The following is a 22,180-nucleotide window of genomic DNA, read 5'->3' as shown; positions in this document are numbered from 1 at the left end:
GCCTGGGTGGCTCAGGTGGTTGAGCAACTGCCTTAGGCTCAGGTCATGAGTCCAGGTCCCAGGATGGAGCCCCGCGTCTCCCTGCTCGGCGGGGAGCCTGCTTCTCTCTCTGCCCCTCCCTCCTACTCTGCTCTCTCTTGCTATCTCTCTCTCTAATAAATAAATAAAATCTTAAAAAAAAGTGACAAATTCTGTACGAACTGCAGGCCATCACGTGATAGGGGCTTCACAGGTAGTACTGCAAGGCCTGTGGTTCCCACAGAGCCGTGTTGGACAGAGACGTCAGCCCCATGGGGCTGGAGCCTTCTAGGTAGCACTGCAGAGACCAGAGAGGCAGGAGCCCGCAGAGGTTCCGAGCAAGACTTGGAATCAGGCCACCCGGGGTGAATCCCAGCTCTGCCACTTGTCCGCCGGGCAGTCTCCATCTCATCCACGAAGGAGACAAGTGCTGCTCTGGGGGGGGGGGGGGGGGGCACTGAGATAATCCACCCTGCGCACCCAGCACCTGGCTCAGCCGGAGCCAAGGGCAGTGACACCTCGTATCATCACTACATCCTGCCAGTCAACTGCCCGTCAGCCGGTCACACTGCTGCCTTTCAGGGGGTAGGGGGATGGGGGAACCAGCCGAGAATCACTGGCGCGGGGCCCTGAAGCCATGGAGGCCCTCTGGCCCAGGTGCTGAGGCTGGAAAATGGCCGGGAACACTGTTTTCGAGGAACAGGAATCCATCCTTCTCACTGAAAACTAAGTGCCTCCGGACGTGCTTCCAAAAAGAGATGCCAGGAGGAAAACCTCCAGAACATCAGCAAGCAGAAAGCAGAATTGGCCAGTGAGTCCCAGCAAACCCAAAGTGAGGAGGCAAGGCCCAGGGCTGCCTGCAGCCCCAAGAAGCTGAGCACCTAAGCCTCAGCTGGAGGAAAGGGATCATCCTAAATTACCGTTCCTCAGCCCTCTCCCACCACACCCCTTTGTCCAAGGTACATCCCTGATGCCCCTCTCCCCAGGAGGATCCCTCCAGAGCCCACCCTGCCACTCATGGGGAAGGACTGCAGCTGGCTGCCTGGTCCCGGACTCTGGGGGTGTAGGGAGCCCGTGTGATGGGAACAACTTTTGAGAAAAACAACTTTGCCTTTGAGCAGCTGCCTACATGTCTGACAGTGTGACAACCCTGCTCCTAACCAGAGTCTGGACTCTTAGATAAGGGCCTGAGCTCAGGAGTCCCACCCAAAATTCCTGCTTCGCAGTTCCTGGAGCACCTTTTAAAATAACCACGTAGAGTTAAGGCTATGAGAGTAGTGACCTCCACCCCAACCACTCGTTAGTAACAGGTGCTGGCTCCCGACCCGGGATGGAGGACTGTCCACCCACCCACCCCCGCTCAGTGGCGCCCTCTTGCTTCTGGGATCTGTAAGTAATAATAAACCTGTGGCACGTGAGATTGCACCTTGGGTCAGAACAGTCCTGTGGGTCTCCCGTCCCCAGAGGGGTGCCTGGAGGCTGAGGGAGCTACCTGCCAACCTCATGACATCATCTTAATTCAATATACCTGCTCTGGCTTCGCAGCACAACTGGTGACAAGGATGGGATTGGGGGTGGGGGCAGTCTGTCCTACATGATGCCTGGGAGCTGTGAATGGCTTGCTAACTTCCTCCCCCAGACTGATCCGGTTCTCTGGGAAGGAACCACTGCTTGCTGGCCGGCCGTCTGTGGTGTTGCCTGGCACCAAGCAGGGTGCTGCCACAAATGCCCACCTGAAATTGTTCGTGCTGTAAAAGGTCAGGCTCCCCTGCAGAGACCTGCCAGCAGGCCCCAATCTGAGGTGGATGTGTTTCCCATTCGTCTCTAAATGAGACCCCACTGGGTGGCTGGTCTGGAGGTGACTGGTTATAATCACAGGTCAAAGTCGAGCCCCAGTGAGCTAACTAGGACAGTAGGGTTCTGCCTCTTTCCCAGCAGGGGCACAGGCTATACGGCCCCTGGGAGCCAAGGAGAGTTCCCCCAGATTAGTGCCAGAAAAGGGAGGCTGGCTGCTGGGGCCGCTGTGCTGGTGGTCGGGGCTGGCTGTTGAGCTTGGGCAGCCGGCCCTAACCGGTGGCACAGGCAACTCCACCAGGGGCATCACGGCACCCCGGGTCAGCGCCTTCTCTGTTGCTGTGTTCCCTGCTGTCACAAATCATCCCCCAACCCCAGGGGATACTGGGAGTCCCACCCCTGGTGTGCTACAGCAGAACGAACCCTCCCTAAAAGCAGGGCCCCTGAGCACACGGCTACCAGCTCCTCCCCAGTCCCCAGAGGCTGCAAAACTGCTAGGCTCTTGGAAAGCTCTGCTGAAACGGCCCGGGCCTTCCTGAGTGCCGTGGAGTGACAGGCCTCACCGAGCGCCGTGGTGTAACAGGCCCAACTGTTGCTGCTAAGTTCTCGGGGCTGGGGGGCCTTCCCAGACACGCTGGTGAGCGCTGCACCGGTAGAGCCGCTTCCCCGGACATATACCGGGCCACCCCAGAGCCAGAGGCGGCGGCACGAGTCAGGAAGGAGACAGCCTCCTAGGTGTTGAAGGAGACAACACCCAGGTGTTCCCGGCTACCTTCCATCGCACCAGCATGTCCAATGATGACCAGCGTGATCCGGAAATGGAGACCAGTAACTGTACCAGGTTGGCAATACAAGGTTTTCTAGAAACATTTGTTCAAAGTGGGGAGAAGGGTGCTGACTGACTCTTACGGGACTCTGAACTGGCTCCGAGCTGTTCTTTGCAGCGGCTGAGATGGGTCAGTTTGGCTAGCCTGGCCAACAACTCTAAAATTCATAATTCGTTAAAAAAACAAAACACCCAAGGTACTGAGGACCCATTTTATTAGAGACACCCTAGAGGACCCCCGGACTTGGCACCACAGGGCCTCCAAATGTGTCAAGCCACAAAGGCAGGAGACAGACAAAATCAAAAAAGGTAGCAGGCTCTGAGGAAGAGATCCCCGAAGCCTCAGGAGCCCTCCGAGATAAGGAAGAAGACACTCCGCCTCTCCTGACTCAGATTTAAGCCCAAATCTTGTTTGCCCCTACAGCCAGGAACCCAATGGAGGGGCCCGAGGAGATACGGAGGCTGCAACCCTCCTGAGATGCAGGGTGGCCTGCAACCCTCCTGAGATGACCCATAGGCCTCTCTGGGTAGCTCCGGAGATCAGGGACCCTTCATGACTTGCTCTCAAGACGGCCAGGACACAAGTTAGAGGTCTTTGCTCAGGTGCTGTGTATGCTGTCACCTGCTGGCATGCCCGAGCCCCTACAGCAGGATCTGGATCCCAGGCCCTGACCTCTGAGAGGGGCAGCTGCCCACGCCCCTGCCCCAGGGACCCAGCCGTCCCCTGGGGCCTGTCCCTCCTCCAGGAGACAACCATCCGTATGCTTCTCTAATTACCCACTGGGACACATAAAGACATAAAGACATTTTACTGCTCTTGTGGACACTTCCTGGGAACCCTTCCCCACATCAGTGAGGGGCACCCTTTAAGTGACAAGGCGTAACAGGCAGGATATAGAAGGCGTTCAACCTCCATGGGATGGGATCCACCTGCAACACAGAGGTTGGGCTATTGCCCCACATAAAATTCAAGGGCCTTATTTCGTCCTGTAAAGGCAGGGAAATTCCACTTGAGCTAAACACCAATTGTGAACTATTCAGTCTCCCACCACACTAAGACAAGCCCGCCACGCCTTGCGTCTCCTCACACTTTGGAGGCAACACACACCACACTCTCCTCCTTTCTTTATCCAGGCACCAGCAAAGCAAGGAGAAGCTCCACAGCGAGTTCGAGCTTGAAAGCCCGCTGGCTCGGGGAACCTGGGTGGCTCAGTCAGTTAAGCGTCTGCCTTTGGCTCAGGTCATGATCCCGGGGTCCTGGGACCGAGCCCCACGTCAGGCTCCCTGCTCAGTGGGAGGCTGCTTCTCCCTCTCCCTCTGCCGCTCCCCCTGTGCTCACTCGCTCTCTCGGTCAAATAAAGAAATAAAATCTGAAGAAAAAAAAAGAAAGCCCAATGGCTCAAAGGTCAACTCATCAAGCCCGCTCCCTTGTTCCCTCGGCTCCTTCTTCCAGGTGGCCTAGGCGTCCTGGGGACGACAGACTAACCACGGCCCCTCCCGGCTGCCTGTGGGCTTCCAGCCCAGACGGCTGCATGCCCTCAGAACCTCGGATTCTGGCTCCTTCATGGGCTTTGTTAGCAACCGAGGCCCTCGCGGACTAGGGCTGCCCTACTCACCTTCCTCACGATATCATAGATCAGGGACGGCTCCCGGCAGTGGCTCGACACCACTACAAATGCCAATTCGCCACAGCAGAAAGGGTCCCTTTGGGAACGGGCTAAATTCAGCAGGGCAGGTCTTACCCAGCTGCAGGAGGATGCGGCTTCCGCGCTCCTCAGCCCCCTGCCCACGGACCTTGGGGAAGCGGTGACGGAGCCACCACTGCCTGAGGCCCCGGCAAGCTGGGACGGCGAAGGGGGTCCGTGCGCCTCGTGGATGGCAGCGCCCCCACTGACTGTGGCAAGGCGGGGTCAGCTTGGCCTCCTCAGGACAAATGGCTGCACCGTGCACAGCTGCCCACGACATGCCTCTTGTCCATATTTTTACCGACTCCCACAGGCAGCTGCTCACAGGCTGGCGGTTTGGTCAGGCCAACGGCAGTGGGGTGACTTTCACATGCAAGGCTGACCCATCTGGGCTGCTCCAGTTTGGAGGGCACCAGGGTGATGAAGGTCACCCACACTAGAGCATATGCAAACACTAGCACACCAGAGGCTGTCTCTAACCTCCGGATGGATTTTCTTTGCCTGAATCCCAGTCACCACCCATTTGGGGCTCTCAAGCACAACCCTCCACTCCGAGGACAACTCCACCAGCTCTCCAACCCTCCACTCCACTGTTCCATACTCCTTCTTCCCTGGCCTAAGGGTCCTCTCTGGTCCCCATCCCTTCCGGTCTTGGGGGAGCTGTGACCACAAGGGCCTGAGCTCCAGCAGGGGCACTGTGCCCCCACAGCGCTTCCAAAAAGCACTGTTTTGAATTGCAAATTGTGCTACCAAACCAAAGGCCGGAAACTGCCATTCTTTGGGCCTGTGAGGGGACAAACCTCTTAGCTGCTGGCCAGTTGAATTCACTGGGCCACTTCCTCCATCGGTGGGCACGACCCGCTGCACTGTTACAAGTGTGGTACTGTACTGGCTTATGGCTGGCTACACCCACCTGGAACACCTCTGTGGGGCAGCAGTCTTTCTAAGTGCAACCTACCCCCAGCAAGGCCTCCTGACACCATGACTCAGATCCTCAGATCCAGGATCTCATGTTACTGTCCATATAACATAGCACTGGGCTCTCCAACAGGGCCTCCGTGGAACTTTCATCTCGAACACAGGCCTCTGGCATTGCTGAATGCCACAATGGGCTTTTAAAATCTTTGCTCCTTAGGACGCCTAGCTGGCTTAGTCAGAAGAGCATGTGACTCTTGATCATGGGGTTGTAAGTTTGAGCCTCATGCCCCACATTGGGTGTAGAGATTACTTAAAAAAAAATAAAATCGGGGCGCCTGGGTGGCTCAGTTGTTGGGTGTCTGCCTTCAGCTCGGGTCATGGTCCCAGGGTCCTGGAATCGAGCCCCGCATTGGGCTCCCTGCTTCTCCCTCTCCCACTCCCCTTGCTTGTGTTCCCTCTCTTGCTGTCTCTCTCTGTCAAATAAATAAATAAAATCTTTAAAAAAAAATAAAATAAAATCTTTTGGGGTGCCTGGGTGGCTCAATCAGTTAAGTATCTGCCTTTGGCTCAGGTCATGATCTCAGGGTCCTGGGATCGAGTCCCGCACTGGACTCTCCGCTCAGCAGGGAGTCTGTTTCACCCTCTCCCTCTGTGCTCTCTCTCTCAAATAAATAAGTAAAATGTTTAAAAATAAATAAAATAAAATCTTTAAATAAATAAAATAAAATAAAAATAAGATCCTTGCTCCTTAAGTTACACGGCAGTAAACAGCTCCTAAACTTCCTCACTGCCCGGGGCCCTTACCACTTTAAATTCTAGGCCCCACGGCCATTACGCTCCTCACACCCTGCCACCGGGAAAGGCTCCCAGAGCGGGTTCCTCTGCAGGAGAAGGAGCCGGCAGCCCCTTCAGACCAAGCCTGGCTAACCCAGCACTTTGCAGTTGCCGGGCTGAGCTCCCGGGGGACCCGGTCAGCCAGCCCGAGCAACGCTACCTGCAGCAGCACGCGCCGCACGTCCGCCTCGGTGTGCTCGGCGCTGAGCTGGCCCAGCAGGAGCTCAGCAGACAGCCGCTGGGCCACGAAGCTGGTCACTCGGTTGCCATCATAGCCGTTGAAGACCCCGTACAGGAAGCAGTTGTTCTCACTCCTGCCAGAGAGAGGGGGAGCAGCTTGAGACTGGGGGCTTACAGAAGAGTGACACCAGTTCCCAAGCGGAGGGGAAGAGGGCCAGGATTGGGGGAGGCCAAAGACACAGCAGCGGTGGCTTCAGCTGCCCACCTGAGTCTCCCCACATTGACCTTCCTTCCCCGCGGGCATGGCCTTCTGGGACACTTCCCGCCCCCACGGTAGCAGGCCCTGGGTGGGTGTGAGGTCCAGCTGTGCAAGGGACAGCAGCAGGTGCCACCTCCCACATCTCAGTGGCGAGCCCCACTTGAGAGAGGTGCAAAACTGTGGCTTTTTCTTGCCCACAGACCTGCTTCCGATGCCCAGGGGGACACTGCCGGCACACTCACCTGAACTTGAGCCAGCTGTCCTCCGGTGGGTGGCTTTCAGTGCCCTTGCCATCAGCAGAGTAGCTGCGGTTGGAGGCCGAACCAACGCCAGAGAGGTGGCAGAGCGGCAGGTCATCTGTCCAGCTTGGTTGCTGTTCCTGAGAAGGACACGAGGAGACCGAGAAGTGTCACCTTCTCCCCGAGGACAGAGCCCTCACCTTTTTCCCCAACAAAAACTAGTAGCCCCAGAGCCCTGTGGACAAGGTTCCACTTCCTCCTGGAAAACAATGCTTGTACGAACAAACACCTACAGAAGGGCCTGCATGTTTTTATGGGTAGTCCACAATGTCTTTCTCCAGGAAACCTAGAAAAGCCTAGAGCTCCCAAATTCAAGGCCCAGCAGTGGTTGCCAAGCATGAGCTGGGTTACAAAACATGAGTGAGACACACAGGTGCAGCAAACTCTTGGTAGAAAGCTCTTTGGTAGCTCCCCACCTCTCCCTGCTGCGGCTCTGACGCCAGTCCCTCGGGCACTGGTTATAACTGGAGGTCTCCAGGCCCAGCCCCCAGAGTGGCCGATCCTGGTGGGGCCCAGGATACCAGCAACAGCAGATCCTCCAGGTGACTGATTGAGGCGGCCCGGATGGCACTGGAGAAACGGTCTTTGCGAGCAAGCCTCAGTCATGCTTCATGCCACTGGGGCCTCTGCCCCTGCTCCCTGCTCTGCTCCGGTGACCTCTTCCATCTGCTCCGTGCCACATCCTTCTCCACAAGTACAAGGCCCCCAGAACCCCACTCTTTTCCCTCTGCATGAACAGACTCCTTATCCTTGTCTAGCAATTCTCCATGCCTTCGGGACTCTGGCTCAGCAGTCACCGCCTCCAGGAAGTCTTCCTTCAGGAAGACCACCCCACCCCCAGCCAGGGCTTGACTGATAGCCCTCCCATGCACTCCTACGACACCTGGGTCCCTCACTCTGGCCTGCCTGTGTCTGACTGCCCTTCTACCCCATGGATCCCAAACCAGACTGCTCAGTATCATCACCATGGAGCTTAGAACCTTACACACACACGCAGGTGCACACACACCTGTGCCCAGGCCTGGCCCAAACACAGATTCTGAACTGCCTAAATCTTCCCGCAGTTCATTCTGAGCATCTGCATTTTTTAAGCCTCAGAAAACAACTCTGACACAGGGCCCTGGTGCAATCCACTGCTTCTCACTGAGAGCCTCCCCAGAGCCATCCCTACCCGAGCTTCAGCCCAGTTCACAGGGGGCATTCCCAGGACCACCGGGCTGAACTGCAGGAAACCGAAACAACTGGGAGAATAAAAAGTCAACTGCAAGGAGGACAAAGTTTGCATCGGACGCTGTACTGAAATTATTAAACAGGCATGGCTACTGTGTGCGACTGCTCGCAAGGTAGCAGTCCGAGCCTTCAAAGAAGGCCGTGAAAACCACTTCGATGGGCTTTTGCAATCAGGTATGTAAAAGGCCTGTGGTTAGCTTGTGACTCTTGTGTCACCCCTTTGTAGCCACACCCTCCCCTAGCCCTGTGCTAGGCCACTACGTTGTCTTTTCAGTAATATCTTTGGTGAGGGGCGCCTGGGTGGCTCAATTCTTAACGTCTGCCTTCGGCTCAGGTCATGATCCCAGGGTCCTGGGATCGAGCCCCGCATCGGGCTCCCTGCTCGGCGGGAGCCCTGCTTCTCCCTCTCCCACTCCTCCTGCTTGTGTTCCCTCTCTCGTTGTCTCTGTCAAATAAATAAACAACATCTTAAAAAAAAATCTTCAGTGAAATTAAGCAGTACATGACTTTTTTTTTTTGTGATAAAACGCATTTAGCAAAATTCACCATCTTAACCGTTTTTAAGGGTATAGTTCGGGGTACTAAATATTCAGTATTGTGCAGCCAGCCCCGCCACCCATCCCCACGGCTCTTTCCATCTTGTAAAACTGAAACTCTGTCCCCATCGAACACTAACTCCCCCTCCCCAGCACCGGCACCCACCACTCCGCTCCAGGTCTCGAAGGGCATAACCTTTTGAGACGGGCTCCTCTCCCTCAGCACCATGCCTCAGAGATACCTGCCATAAGTTGCTGTGGCAGCAGGTTTGTCCCTTCATCACAGAGTTTTCCATCAGATGGATGCAGAAGCCCATCCGCTCATCCACTCAAGGGCATCTGGGCTGTTTCCAGTTTGAGGCAATTATGGAGGGCCGGTATGAACAGTCATGGGCAGGTTTTTGTGTGAACATGACCTTTCACATCCCTAGAGGAGGGATGAGATGGCTGTCTAATTTTGTAAGAAATTGCCAACTGTTTCCCAAAGTGGTGTACCATTTGCGCTCCCGCCAACAAATGCACAAGGAGAGTTCCAGGGGCTCCGCATCCTCACCACTATAGCGTCTCCTTTGTTAAATGGAGACATTCTAGGAAGTGGGTAGTGCTAGCTCATCAGGGCTTTGATCTGCGTTTCCCTGGTGGCTAATAATGGTGTTAAGCATCTTTTCATGTGCTTCTTTGAAATCGCCACAGCTTTGGTGAAGTGTCTGTTTTAAGTCTTATGCCCATTTTTTTTTCTTATGTCCATTTTTTAAGTGGGTTGTTTTTTCACCTGCCGAGTTCTGAGAACTCTTTTATGTTTTTTGGATAAAGTCCTTTGTTGGACATGTGATTTGCAAATCTTTTTTCCCAGTCTGTAGCTTGTTCCTTTCTTTCTTTTTTTTTTTGCAAGATTTATTTACTCTGTGAGAGAGAGAGAGAACGAGCAGGGGAGGGGCAGAGGGAGAGAATCTTTCAAGCAGACTCCCCACTGAGTGGGGAGCCCGACTCAGGGCTCTATCCCACAACCCATGAGATCATGACCTGAGCTGAAACCAAGAGGCAGAGCTTAACCAACTGAGCCACCCAGGTGCCCCTGTAGTTTGTTATTTTATTTGCTTATTGGTATCTTTTGCAGGCCAAGAGTTTTTAGTTTTGATGAAATCCATTTTATCAGCTTTTTCTCTCACGGCGCATGCTTTCGTGTTCTAACTATCTGCCTGGCCCCAGCCACAGAGACCTAAGTTTTTCTTCTGATAGTTTCACATTTAGACCGGTGATCCATTTGGGGTTAATCTCTGTATTAGACAGGAAGTTTAGGTCTAAGGTTTTTTTTTTTTGTTTCACATATGGATATCCAATTGTTCCAACACCATTTGTTGAAAAGACTGCCCTTTCTCCATTAAGTTATCTCTGCACCTCTTTCAAAAAAATTAACTGGCCATCCTTGTGTGGGTCTCTGTCCTCCACTCTGTTCCATGGATCCATGTGTCCATCCCTCCACCAATTCCATGCTCTTGATTACCACAGCTTTATAAATCTATACCTAAAATCTCCATTATCAAACCTACATTTTATTTATAATCTATATTATACAATTGGGTAGTGGCTTGCTTCTAACTTCATTCTTCTTCAAAATTATTTCAGTCATCCTAGTTCCTTTGCTTTCTCTATAAATTTTAAAATTAGCTTGTCTGTATCTACAAGAAAATCTTGCTGGGATTTTGACTGGAACTGTTTACAGATCAATTTGAGATCTGACATCTTCACTGTGCTGAATCTTGCAATTCATCAACATGGTGTGTCTTTAATCTTACTTTTTTTTTTTTTAAAGATTTTATTTATTTATTTGACAGAGAGAGACAGCGAGAGAGGGAACACAAGCAGGGGGAGTGGGAGAGGGAGAAGCAGGCTTCCCGCGGAGCAGGGAGCCCGATGCGGGGCTCAATCCCAGGACCCTGAGATCATGACCTGAGCCGAAGGCAGGTGCTTAACGACTGAGCCACCCAGGTGCCCCTAATCTTACTTACTTCTTTATAAGACTTATTCACAAGATGTCACCACAAGTTCTGAAAAACCACTAATGCCTATTAGTAGCCTTAGAAAACAGAAAATGTGAACGAAACCTAGCCGTGGAAAAGAAACAGCAACAAGAGCTGAAATTCTGCTCAGCTTCTGAGGACACCAGGTATGTAGGGCATGTGTTCCCTCTCTCGCTGTGTCTGTCAAATAAATAAATAGAATCTTAAAAAAAAAGATTTTATTTATTTATTTGAGAGAGAGAGCAAGCGAGAGCGAGAGAGAGCACACATGAGCAGTAGGCAGAGGGAGAGGGAGACAGGCTTCCCGCTAAGCAAGGAGCCCAACGTAGGGTTGGATACCTGGGATCATGACCTGAGCTGAAGGCAGACGCTCAATGGACTGAGCCACCCAGGCGCCCCTCTAGCTGGAATCCTGACCTGTCTCATTTGAAAGCAATATAAATGTCTCTCTTAATATAAATGCGAACTACCTTAATTAAGTCTTTGGAATTCACATATGACATTATGCAATTAGAGTACATTCAATGAATACAAACACGTATTCAATAAACGTTTACTGGGCATTTATAAAAGGCTGGCATTATTCTAGGTGCTGGAGCCACAGTGCAGAAAACGACTGAGGGTCCTTGTTTGAAGCCTCCTTTCTAGTCAAAGAGAAACTTCAAACATGTAATACTATAAATAAAGCTATTTGAGACAGGGATATGTGCCATATAATATATATAGTTATAGGGTAAGGGGACCGAGAGTGATGGTGAGGGCTCTTTTAGATGAAATGGTCAAAAGAGGCAACCTCTGAGCCAGACCCAAATGATTATGGAGCAGTGACCATTTCAGAAAAGTGGGAAAGGAGCCTTCTAGGCAGAGGAAACAGCATGTGCAAAGACCCTGAGGTGGAAAAATAAGTGTGTGAGGTTTAAGGAGGTCCAAGAAGGCCAGCGTGGCCTCTGTAGTGACCAGAGGGGAACGTGGCTTGCTACAGTGTTCATACATGTGCGCCTGGGTGGGAACAGGGTAAGGCCTTCCATGCCATTGAAAAGAGTTCATTGCCAAGGAATTAATTATTTTTCAATGAACTGCTTTGTGCCAATTATCCCTTAGGTCTTAGATCTGACTAATATACCACCATTGTCAGAGACCTTACAAAGGCAACCTAGCAAATAAGTTTCCAAAAGAAGTTCTTTTTTTTTTTTTTGAGTAAATATATATCATCTTTTTTTTTTAATTTTATTTATTTGTTCATGAGAGACAGAGAGAGAGAGAGGCAGAGGGAGAAGCAGGCTCCCCAAGGGGCAGGGAGCCCGATGCGGGACTCGATCCCAGGACCCCGGGATCATGACCCGAGCTGAAGGCAGACGCTGAAGTTCTTTTTTTTTTAGGGTGTGTCTCTTGCCTCCAATTCAAGTGAGATTAAGCATGACATTAAGCACAAAAGCATCTCCCTAGTCAGGTGTGTCCCATGTCTTCCTCCTGAAAAGATGGGTCAAGAGACCAATATTCAGTACCCCAAAGCATCACAGCTGTTTTAAAGCACGGCAGAAGGGGCACCTGGATGGCCCAGTCGGTTAAGCAGTTAAGGGTCCTGGAATCGAGCCCTGCATCAGGCTCCCTGCTCAGTGGAGAGCCTGTTTCTCCCTCTCCCTCTACTGCTCCCCCTGCTTGTGTGCTCTCTCTCTGTCAAATAAATAAATAAATCTTTTAAAATAAAGCACAGCAAAAGATGTTTATACTTTCTAAAGTATAGAAAGTGATTAACTTAATCACTGTCTGTGATTAAAGATGAGATTAAGATGGATTGAACTTGTCCTCGAATAGAAGATGAACCATACAAATGTGTCATCCAGGATGCAAAACCTGTCACTGGTGCTGCGACCATGGTGCTTCCTCTGCCATTCCCTACCTCCCACAAGGGACAGGGACAGGCTTCCGAGGACTCAAATCTTTCCAACAAATTCATACTTTCCAGCAAAAAATAAATGTTACCCAAGCAACTTATGGGCCCACTTGACATTGAGATAGGCTACAAAAAACACTAAGGAAAGAGTCTTTTACAAGGAAGGAAGGAAACAAACTGGAACAAATGACCGAGGAACTGGCCACGTCCGTGTTTCAGGGCACAGGGACAACTCATCTGAAAGCATTTCCCGGTGGGCGCCCATGACATTGCTACCAGGAATGGGCTGATGCTGCCTGGACCGCTGCAGCCACACTCAGCTCGTGTGGGAATGGCAAGCCCTCCCAAATCCGAAAAATTGTATGACAGTGGTCAATCTACTTACAATCATCTTGTTCTTCCATATTTATGACTAGTGCCTGGCCACCTCTACAATGTTAAGTGCTCTTTTTGAAATCTGATTTTCATAATGTTGAGCTAGCAATATTTTGGAAATATGGTTGACTCTTGAACAATGCTGAGGTTGGGGCACCAACCTCCTGCACAGTCTAAAGTCCACATGCAACTTCTGACTCCCCAAAAACTTAACTATATTGACATAGGCTACTAGTGACTGGAAGCCTTACCAATAACATAAACAATTGACATGTTTTGTATGTCATATGTATTATATAACGAATTCTTACAGTAAAGTTAGCTAGAAAAAAGAAAATATTAAGAAAATCATAAGGAGGGTGCCTGGGTGGCTCGGTTGGTTGGGCAGCTGCCTTCGGCTCAGGTCATGATCCTGAAGTCCCGGGATCTAGTCCCGCATCGGGCTCCCTGCTGGGCGGGGAGTCTGCTTCTCCCTCTGGCCCTCCCCCCTCTCATGTACTCTCTCTATCTCATTCTCTCTCTCAAATAAATAAATAAAATATTAACAAAAAAAAAAAGAAAATCATAAGGAATGGGGCCCCTGGGTGGCGCAGTCGGTTAAGCATCTGACTCTTGGTTTCGGCTCAGATCATGATCTCAGGGTCCTGGGATCAAGCCCTGTGTTGGGCTCCACGCTCAGTGTGGAGTCTGCTTAAAATTCTCTTTCTGGGGCGCCTGGGTGGCTCAGTCATTAAGCGTCTGCCTTCAGCTCAGGTCATGATCCCGGGGTCCTGGGATCGAGCCCCGCATCGGGCTCCCCGCTCAGCAGGAAGCCTGCTTCTCCCTCTCCCACTCCCCCTGCTTGTGTTCCCTCTCTCACTGTGTCTCTCTGTCAAATAAATAAATAAAATCTTTAAAAAAAAAAAATTCTCTTTCTGCTCTCCCTCTGCTCCTCCCTCCATACACCTGCTCACGTGCTCACTCCCTCTCTCTTGAATAAATAAATATATATTTTTTTAAAGATTTTATTTATTTATTTGAGAGAGAGAATAAGAGAGAGAGAAAGAGAGAGCATGAGAGGGGGGAGGGTCAGAGGGAGAAGCAGACTCCCTGCTGAGCAGGGAGTCAGATGTGGGACTCGATCCCGGGACTCCAGGATCATGACCTGAGCCGAAGGCAGTCGCTTAACCAACTGAGCCACCCAGGCGCCCTTGAATAAATAAATCTTAAAAAAAAGAGAAAATTATGAAGAACATACAAAATACAGTACTGTATTCATAGAAAAAAATCTGCATATAAGTAAATCTGCACAGTTCAAACCCATGTTGTTCAAGGGTCAACTGTATATTATTTGATTAGCAATTGGTTTTCAGATCAATGGGTATGGACTCCAGTGCTGTTTAAGGACAGTCTTTGTCCACTGCCAATAATAACATTCAAGAAAACAGTAGTCAATGGATAGTTAACATGCCATTATATATATATGTCTACTTCCGTCGGCACTAATGCCAGCATCTTCGTGGGGAAACACCAGAGGCATTCTCATTAAGATCAGAAACACAGCAAGGATGCCCACCTTCTCCATTACTGAACACTGAACCAGAGATGTCAACCCACACAATTAGATAAGAGAAAAGAAGCTGAGCTTAAGAATTGGAGAAGTACAATTATCTCTATTTGCAGTTGATAGGATGGTAAACCTAAAGAATTAATGTTAAAATTAACTCAAATAAAAGAAATCAGTAGGGTGGTAGGATAGAAAAATCAAGACACAAAAACCAAGAGTCTTTATACACTTAAAGATCGGCATCTAGCCTCCACGTGAAAATCCCCACTTGCTGTCAACTAAAATCACAAAGTCTTTTTCCTCTGAGGTTCTCTCCAGTCAGTCTCCCCCAACCACACTCCCACAGAGGATGTTTTTAAACCTAAATTTACATTAGCTGGATTATATCTTAATGCTTTCATCTCAGCCTTCCAGCCTGTTGACATAATTTTGAATCTTACCCTTTGAAGATTAACAATCTCACTCAGCTGTCTATCTTGTACAGATAAGGCCTTCTATACAGTGTTCCAAACGGTTTCTAAAAAACTGTGACCAGAACAAAAAAGCGTGGGAAGCTAACCTACTTCTGGCAGGAGGAGTCCACACCAACTCAGGAGGGAAGTAACACCTCTACCAAAGGTTTGCTCTACTTGAAAGGCCAAATGTATTTTGGGGACCTCAAATAAAGAGGCTACTGACCCCACAGGTACAATCACAGAAACAGGCACACACTTTAAAACATATCAACTATTTGAATACATTAAGCTTGCTGAGCAAAGTCCTACTTATTTCATACTGACACTCTTTAAACTTAAAGTTCCTAGCCAATTGGACTTGACTTGCTCTTAAAGGAGAAATAAGAAAAAATTACCCAAAATCATATTAAAAAAAGTATCCATGGTGAGACAAGGCCTCCCTCCCCTTTTCTTGTCTTTCCGAGTCCTGTCCACCTCCAAAGGCCCTGCTCAGATCCAACCAGCGCCAGAGGCCCATGTTTCCCAAACCTCAACCAGCCGTTCACTATCTTCAAGGAATTACCCACTTCGTATTTTTTCTTTATACTGCCACATATTCTTTTACTCAAATGACTTCATTTTGAATGTAAACATTTTCAGTATTATAAGTACAAAACCAGTATCACTTGCTGTATCTTGAAGATAATAAAAAATGAAAACAAGATTATTAAATTCTAGCTGAACCTACTGCCTGCATTAGACTCTGAGCCAGAGCCCTGTTCTCGCTGTTTAAAAAAAAAAAAAAAAGGCGGGGTTAGGACACCTGGCTGGCTCAGTCGGTGGAACATGTGACTCTTGATCTCAGGGCTGTGAGTTCAAGCTCCATACTGGGGGTAGAGATCACTTAAAAAATAAAATCTTAAAAACAAAAACAGGGAGGAGACTAGCAAGAATCAAGAAAGGTGTTAAGGACATACTAGGACCAAACCAAGTCTTTCTCTCTTGATCTCATCAGAGTTTGAAAGAGAGCTGAAAAGCAAATAACCTGTGTGATATATAACAATGAGTTTTATGCCAGCACACACCAAACCCTCTCACTGTACGTGTCCCACACTCTGGGAAAATAACCACCCAAGGCTGCAGGGCCCCTTCCCTGAGAAATCCATCCTAGTGGTTCATGAGGCAACCTGGTCATTAACCATTTGGTGTTTTGGCAACTTTCATGCTATAGTTTGGTATTGGTTTCTTGGTTTTTGTTTTATTTAAGCAATCTCTACACCCAACATGGGGCTTAAACTCACGACCCTGAGATGAAGAGTCACAAGCTCTTCTGACTGAGCCAGCCAGGGGTCCCTGTTTTGTTGTTGTTGTTTTATAGCCTAGTACTGTTAATTAGCTACTTATTTTGCTGATTCCAAGACGTGTATTCTCAATCTTTTAATATCTGAAGTTGATGCGTTACACGTTAATCAGCAAAGCGTTTTCTTTCTTAGTAGTATATAAAATAATGATGGGTCCTTATAATTAATGGTGTCTTGGATCCAAAGATATATGGACAATTTCTCATATAGTTATGAGTGCTCCTTCAGTGGGAGGCCCTGCCTAGAATGCAGTCCCCACAGCACCTCAGACGTTCAATGACAAGTGGCCAGAGAATTCCAGGAGGTTCTGCCCAGGCGGGAGTGGGACAGTCCTCGGTCTTCCCTGACGTCAGCAATGGCCCCGAAATCACACTGACGCTGCTGTGGCCGGGTGAGCAGCCATCCTGCTGCCGCAGCTCTCTCCCCTCCATTGGGGATTAGCCACACCAACCCTCCCCCGCTGATTCCACCCCACTGCCAAGTCTCTTGCTTCCTTCCTCCACATTTCTGGAACAATTTTCAGAAAGGTCATGTATTTCCTATTCACACAAACCACCCCCTTCCTCACCCCTGCACGCACTGATGCATACTTCCTCCCACACCCACAAATGCCAGGCCTGCCAGCAGGAGCGGCGATGGGTGCCTCAGCACCCGCACCCGGAGCCGAGATGGGGGTGCCTTGCGCTCACATAGCCTCATCACAGAGCTGCATAAATACACTCCACAGTGAGCCTGCACCTCGTTCTCTGGTGGGTTCCAAGTTATTTCTCAGAAATTGAACACAAAATACAGTAAGAAAGAAGGCTGTTTCAAAATGCCGAATTTTGGGGCACCTGGGTGGCCGAGTCGGTTGAGCGTCTGCCTTCTTCGGCTCGGGTCATAACCCCAGGGCCCTGGGATTGAGCCCCGCGTGGGGCTCCCTGCTCCACGGGAAGCTTTCTTCTCCCTCTCCATCTGCCTCTCTCCCCTGCTCCGCTCTCTCTCTCACTCACTCCTTGAAATAAATAAAATCTTAAAAAAAAAAAAAGCCTAATTTTGACTTGTGTGAAGGAGCTCCCAAAATTCATATTTTGATGTGAAAAGTATTGATAGTGATCCAATTGCAACCTAAGTGAAGGGTGTTACAACCTCTGTATGCACATACCCTTAAGCAACCTCATTCACATATGTGACCGTGTCACAGAGTAACAGTCTATAACAGTCCCCGCAGAGATTCATCTCAAACTCCTGGGCAGCAAAAGTGGACAAAGCATGGTTCCAAGTTCAGGCCACAGCTTGAATATCAAATTATAGTATGAAAAGGCTGAGTGTTTTTGTGGTGAAAGCACCCGAATTCCTTGGAGGGAAAAAGGAAGCTCAGAATGAGAGAATAATGCCCCCAGGAAGATGGCTCGGGGGGGGGGGGGGGGGGGCAGCTGTTCTTTCTCTCCGAAAAGCTTAAAATACCCAATGCCTCCTGCCATCTCTGTCTTTCTGAATGACCCCCTTTTCCTTCCCCACTCCTCCGGGACCAGCTCAACTCCTGGCCCCCACCTCTCCCAGCAGGGTTTTCATCAAAGGCTCTCTATGTTTTCATCACAAATATAGTCCTAATACATTCTTAAAGGGGCTACTAATAATTGTGGAGCACTTACTGTGGCTGGAGCAGCTGGGCCACATTCTGAAGGCGGATGAGATGGCTGTAGGTGATGGCCTCATGGATGTTTTTATTTTAATGGGGGCATTTATTACATATATTAGAAAAAATATAGAGCCAGCACCTGTGATCTTGTAGATGTAGTTGCTCAAGGTTTCTGAGTTAAAAAAATTAATTTCAAGTTGATTTTCTTTTTATAATTAAGTACAGAATAGCACAGGCAACACCAAACACTTGATTCTCTCAGCCCCAAATGTGCTCCTCTTCCAGAGATCCTAATCTCAGTAAAGGGCACTGCTGTTGTTCCAACTGAAAACCTTGCAATCCTTCTTGACTCTTCTTCCTCAGTCATGCACCCCACATCTGATCCACCAGCAAATCCTATCAGCTCTTCCTCCAAAATACAGCCCTTCCTAAAAACCACTGAGTTTCACAGCACACTTAGAATAGAATCCAAAGTCCACACCAGGGTCCACAAAGGTCCCTTGGACCTTGGCCACCCCCACTCCCCCCAAGGCACTCTACTCCAGCCATGCTGGCCTCCTTGGTGCTCCCCAAACACAAAAGCCTTTGCATCCCTATTCCCTCAAGCAGAATACTCCCTCCCAAATCCCCTCCTTCATCCCATCAAATGTGGAGAGGCCGTCCCCTACCACTCTAAAACGGCCCCTCCACCATTCTATGAATCCAGACTATTCTTCCTCACAGCACCAACTGATGCTACAGATATTATATTGCTTACAATCTGTATTTACTCATTGTGACTGTCTCCCTTATTAGAACAGAGGCTTCATGAGGAAAGTGTCCCCTGTACCTACACAGTATTGGCCACATGGCAAGTGCTCAGTGACACGTGAATGCTCTGAACTGAAGGTGGAACTTCATGGCCGGACTGGGACCATGCTGGGCTCAGGACAGTAATGTGTTAGTTCATTTAATCCTAACAGCACTCCTGGGATTCCTTTCTTTTGGGAACCAAGGTTCAGGGACGTTAGTTAAGTGACTTGCCCAAGTCCACATGGGACTTGTACTTTTTGTTAGGCTGCGAAGGGCCCAAGTTCCCTTGAACACATCAAGCTACCTTTAAAAGCTCTTCTTTTCTTCAAAAGACCTTTTAAGGTACCATGCTGGCTAGGGACCAAAGGTGAAACTCCCCAGTGCTCTGCCATCTGGCCCCAGCACACCCTCCCAGCACCACGTTGTCAGCAAATCCCCGGCCCTTCTGCAAGCCTCCACTGTCCCAGTCAAATGAGGCCACCCACAGCCGCTCAACACTGACGACAGAGTGCCTTACACACTGTTAGCGGTCAATGGCTCCTTCCCCCATGCTGCAAACGCAGTGAGGGTGCGCACCCATCCTCTTTATCTTTGTATCCCCAGGCCCCGCAACCGCAGACCAGGGACCCTCATGGCCATCTGCTCAATGCTGCTACTTGAGCTGCTCTTACCAGACTCAGGACAGTGGAGAGCAGGTCAGTGAGCCACACACGCTGCCTGGACACTCAGACACCCTGTGGGCAGAGACGTCTGGTCATCCTTAGGGTGGGAGGGGCCTTGCGTGGACTTCACTGCCATCCCCTTGCCTTTCGTCACGATGCTATGCGCTTAAAGCTAATCGTCCTGTCTTGAAAGGATTCCACTTCCACCCAGGAACACATTCTGGAGCTAGCAAAGCTTCTGCTTAACCCGAGTCCCCTGGGCTCCATCACATCCAGAAGAGACGGACGCTGGAAGCCACTCCCCTCAGCAAGCCGAGTCGGCGGCCCACAGCAGTCACCACTTCCAGCATTCACTACAGTCCAGACTGTTATTTCTGGAATTTTTACAACTGGTAAATTTATACAGGGGCCCTGCCCTTTGGAAGCTTACAAAGCAAAGGGCCGGCCCTACCTATCTTGATGACAAGGCTGACCCGCAGAGCACTAGTAAAATAAAAGGGCAGCCAGAGGTGTGGAGTTGGGGGCGCCTGAGTGGCTCAGTTGGTTAAGCGACTGCCTTCGGCTCAGGTCATGATCCTGGAGTCCCGGGATCGAGTCCCGCGTGGGGCTCCCTGCTCAGCGGGGAGTCTGCTTCTTCCACTGACCCTCTCCCCTCTCATGCTATCTCATTCTCTCTCTCAAATAAATAAATAAAATCTTTAAAAACAAACAAACAAAAAAACAAAGGTGTGGAGGGGAAGAGAGCAATCCCCACTGGGGAAACCTGGGAATTGCTATGGTGGAAGAGCAATTTCAAAAGAAAGTCTACACAAAGCTTGTCATTAGTATACAGCACTGACAGTCATCCCTGCCTCCAATTCTGATGCTTTAAGGCCCTCGAGAACAGGAGGGCCAGTGTCTGCTGTATCTTTAAGGCCAAGGCCAAGCCCTGGACATGTCTACAAATGCTTTTTTACAAATATTTGAGTGCCTGGCCCCTCGTGGTGGTAAGTGCCGGTGATACTGTTCATTGTAGATCACAAGCACAGGAGGCAGACAAGTGCACAGGCAAGCACAACAGACTGCCCCACCTGGGGAGGACCCAGAGGCCCCACACCCTACACTGGCCGGTCAGAACAGGTTCATGGCGTCAAGAGGGGTGTGCATCCATGTGCACGTGTGTCAGGAGGATGCAGGGGCTGTAAGACACCAGCGACAAGCCCATGAGGGTCCAGACGAGGGGGTAAGAGTGAGTCTCAGGACAATCCTCCTACTGCCTGCTCTCACCTTAGAGTCAAGGAAACTGAGGCACAGTGCGTTAGAGCCAGGACCAGAACCCGGGCTGCCCCTCCGGTCACATCTTCCGTAGTGCCAAGAGGTTAACAAGGTTTCTGGGATCAGACTGCCTGGTTTTAATCCTGACTCTGCCACTTACTAGCTCTGTGGCCTTGGGCAAATGACCACCCCTCTGTGCCTCAGTTTCTCACCCGTCCAACAGGAATAATTGTAGAACCTACCTCCCGGGGCTGTTATATAAATTAAGCTTACAAGGTAAAGCCATTAGCAGAAAACCCGGGAGATGATAAGCGATACACAAGCGGCTGCCGCGGCTATCACTGTTATTATCCCACGGCCGCTCGCTGCCCGCGGTGGCCTCACCACCCCGGCGATCTCCGCCGCAGCGCGCCACGTTCCCTTCCGGCTCCAAGCCGCTCCCCACTCTCGACGCGCCCTTGACGCTCGGGGTCGCTGGACCACGAATCCCAGCCCCCGACGACCGGGCGGCAGCGCGCACGCGCGGACCTCGCGCGGTCGCACGCGCCCCCGGCCTCGGGAGTGAGGGGGGCCGGCCCGGGAGAGGGGAGGGCGGCGGCCACACCTCGCCAGGGAGAAGGAGGCGGCCCAACGGCGGAGAGGGAGCCGCGCCTGCACCCGACAGGCCCCCCTTGGGCTCCCAACCCCCAGCCCGGAGAGCGGGTCGGTTCCTCACACTCTGCAGCAGGCTCCTCCTCTGCGCCGCCATCTTGGAGGGACCCCCCGCGGCTGCGCCCGCCTCCCAGCAGAGCAGGCGAGAAGGGCGGCTAGAGCGGTCTGAAGCCGGCCGGGAAGTTCAGGCGCCAGGGAGCGCGCGCACAGCGCCACCCCATGGCCAAAGTGGGATGGGGCCGTAGAGGAGTGTTGGCGCAGGCGCTGTCTTCCGCTGTTTTCTCTTTTGGGAGGAAAAGGGAGGGCTTACCTAAATGATGGCCTCTCGCCCATTTTATTTGCGCGTTTTCTCCGGGATGCTTTTCAGGTGGGGCTCCTAAGACACCGGATTTGCGTTCTTTATGGACGCTTTGGGCGTGGGGTCCGGTGAATTATTCATTCACTCGATAAATATTCATCGGGTGGCCATGCCTGGCCCTATGGGGTGAAGCAGCAAGCAAGACACCCTCAGAAAGCTAATGTTTTAATTGGGGAGGACATCATTTACATACATAAGTCATTTCGAGATGGGCTAAATGCTAGGAAGAGAAGTTTATGGATGTGGCATGGGAGTGGAGGGCGGGCCAGGCCTAGGGGACAGCTAGTGCTCAGGCACGAGAAAAGGGAGCGTGTGAGTGTGGGTTCAAGAAGCATGCGTGTCACAGAAGGCCTCTATGGCTGGAACAGAGGTGGAGGGGAAGTGAGATAAAGGGCTGTGGGGTGAGTTCTGACCTTGCCTGCTCCAGGCTGGAGTTGAGCTATTCATGTGGTGGACAAAGGAAAGTTGTTGACTTCTGAGCAAGCCAGCGACATGATCCCCTTGGTAAAAGGTGTCTTCGACTTCTATGTCCAAAACATGTTTAGGAGTATTGGAGTGAAGATCAATTAAGGGACTGTTGTGTTGTTAGCTCAAGGCAAGAGATGATAGTAGTTTGAGTCGGCTGCCACTGC

At 50.7% G+C, this 22,180-nt stretch overlaps 1 protein-coding gene across 2 annotated transcripts in view; it reads right to left on the bottom strand.

The window, feature by feature from the left end:
* TAB1 (TGF-beta activated kinase 1 (MAP3K7) binding protein 1) overlaps positions 1-21,359 on the bottom strand; it is a 32,305-nt gene extending 10,946 nt beyond the window's left edge. The window contains exons 1-3 of one of the 2 annotated variants that reach the window (XM_028115381.2): positions 21,255-21,359; positions 6,757-6,893; positions 6,236-6,389 (exon numbers count right to left, since the gene is read on the bottom strand). In XM_028115381.2, coding sequence (XP_027971182.1) covers positions 6,236-6,389; positions 6,757-6,893; positions 21,255-21,287 — 324 coding nt within the window. In that variant the 5' untranslated portion in view covers positions 21,288-21,359. Of the gene's footprint in view, positions 1-6,235; positions 6,390-6,756; positions 6,894-8,821; positions 8,979-21,254 lie in introns of those variants that run through there. The other variant, XM_028115379.2, reaches the window with a different exon arrangement.
* Between the last annotated feature and the right edge of the window lie 821 nt (positions 21,360-22,180).

This window comes from Eumetopias jubatus, unplaced genomic scaffold, assembly GCF_037043125.1.
Source record: "Eumetopias jubatus isolate StellerSeaLion01/CBP00866 unplaced genomic scaffold, mEumJub1_p1.0 scaffold_8, whole genome shotgun sequence".
Classification (NCBI taxonomy): domain Eukaryota; kingdom Metazoa; phylum Chordata; class Mammalia; order Carnivora; family Otariidae; genus Eumetopias; species Eumetopias jubatus.
The sequence above is the reverse complement of the archived record's forward strand: the minus strand, read 5'-3'. Positions and strand labels throughout refer to the sequence as shown.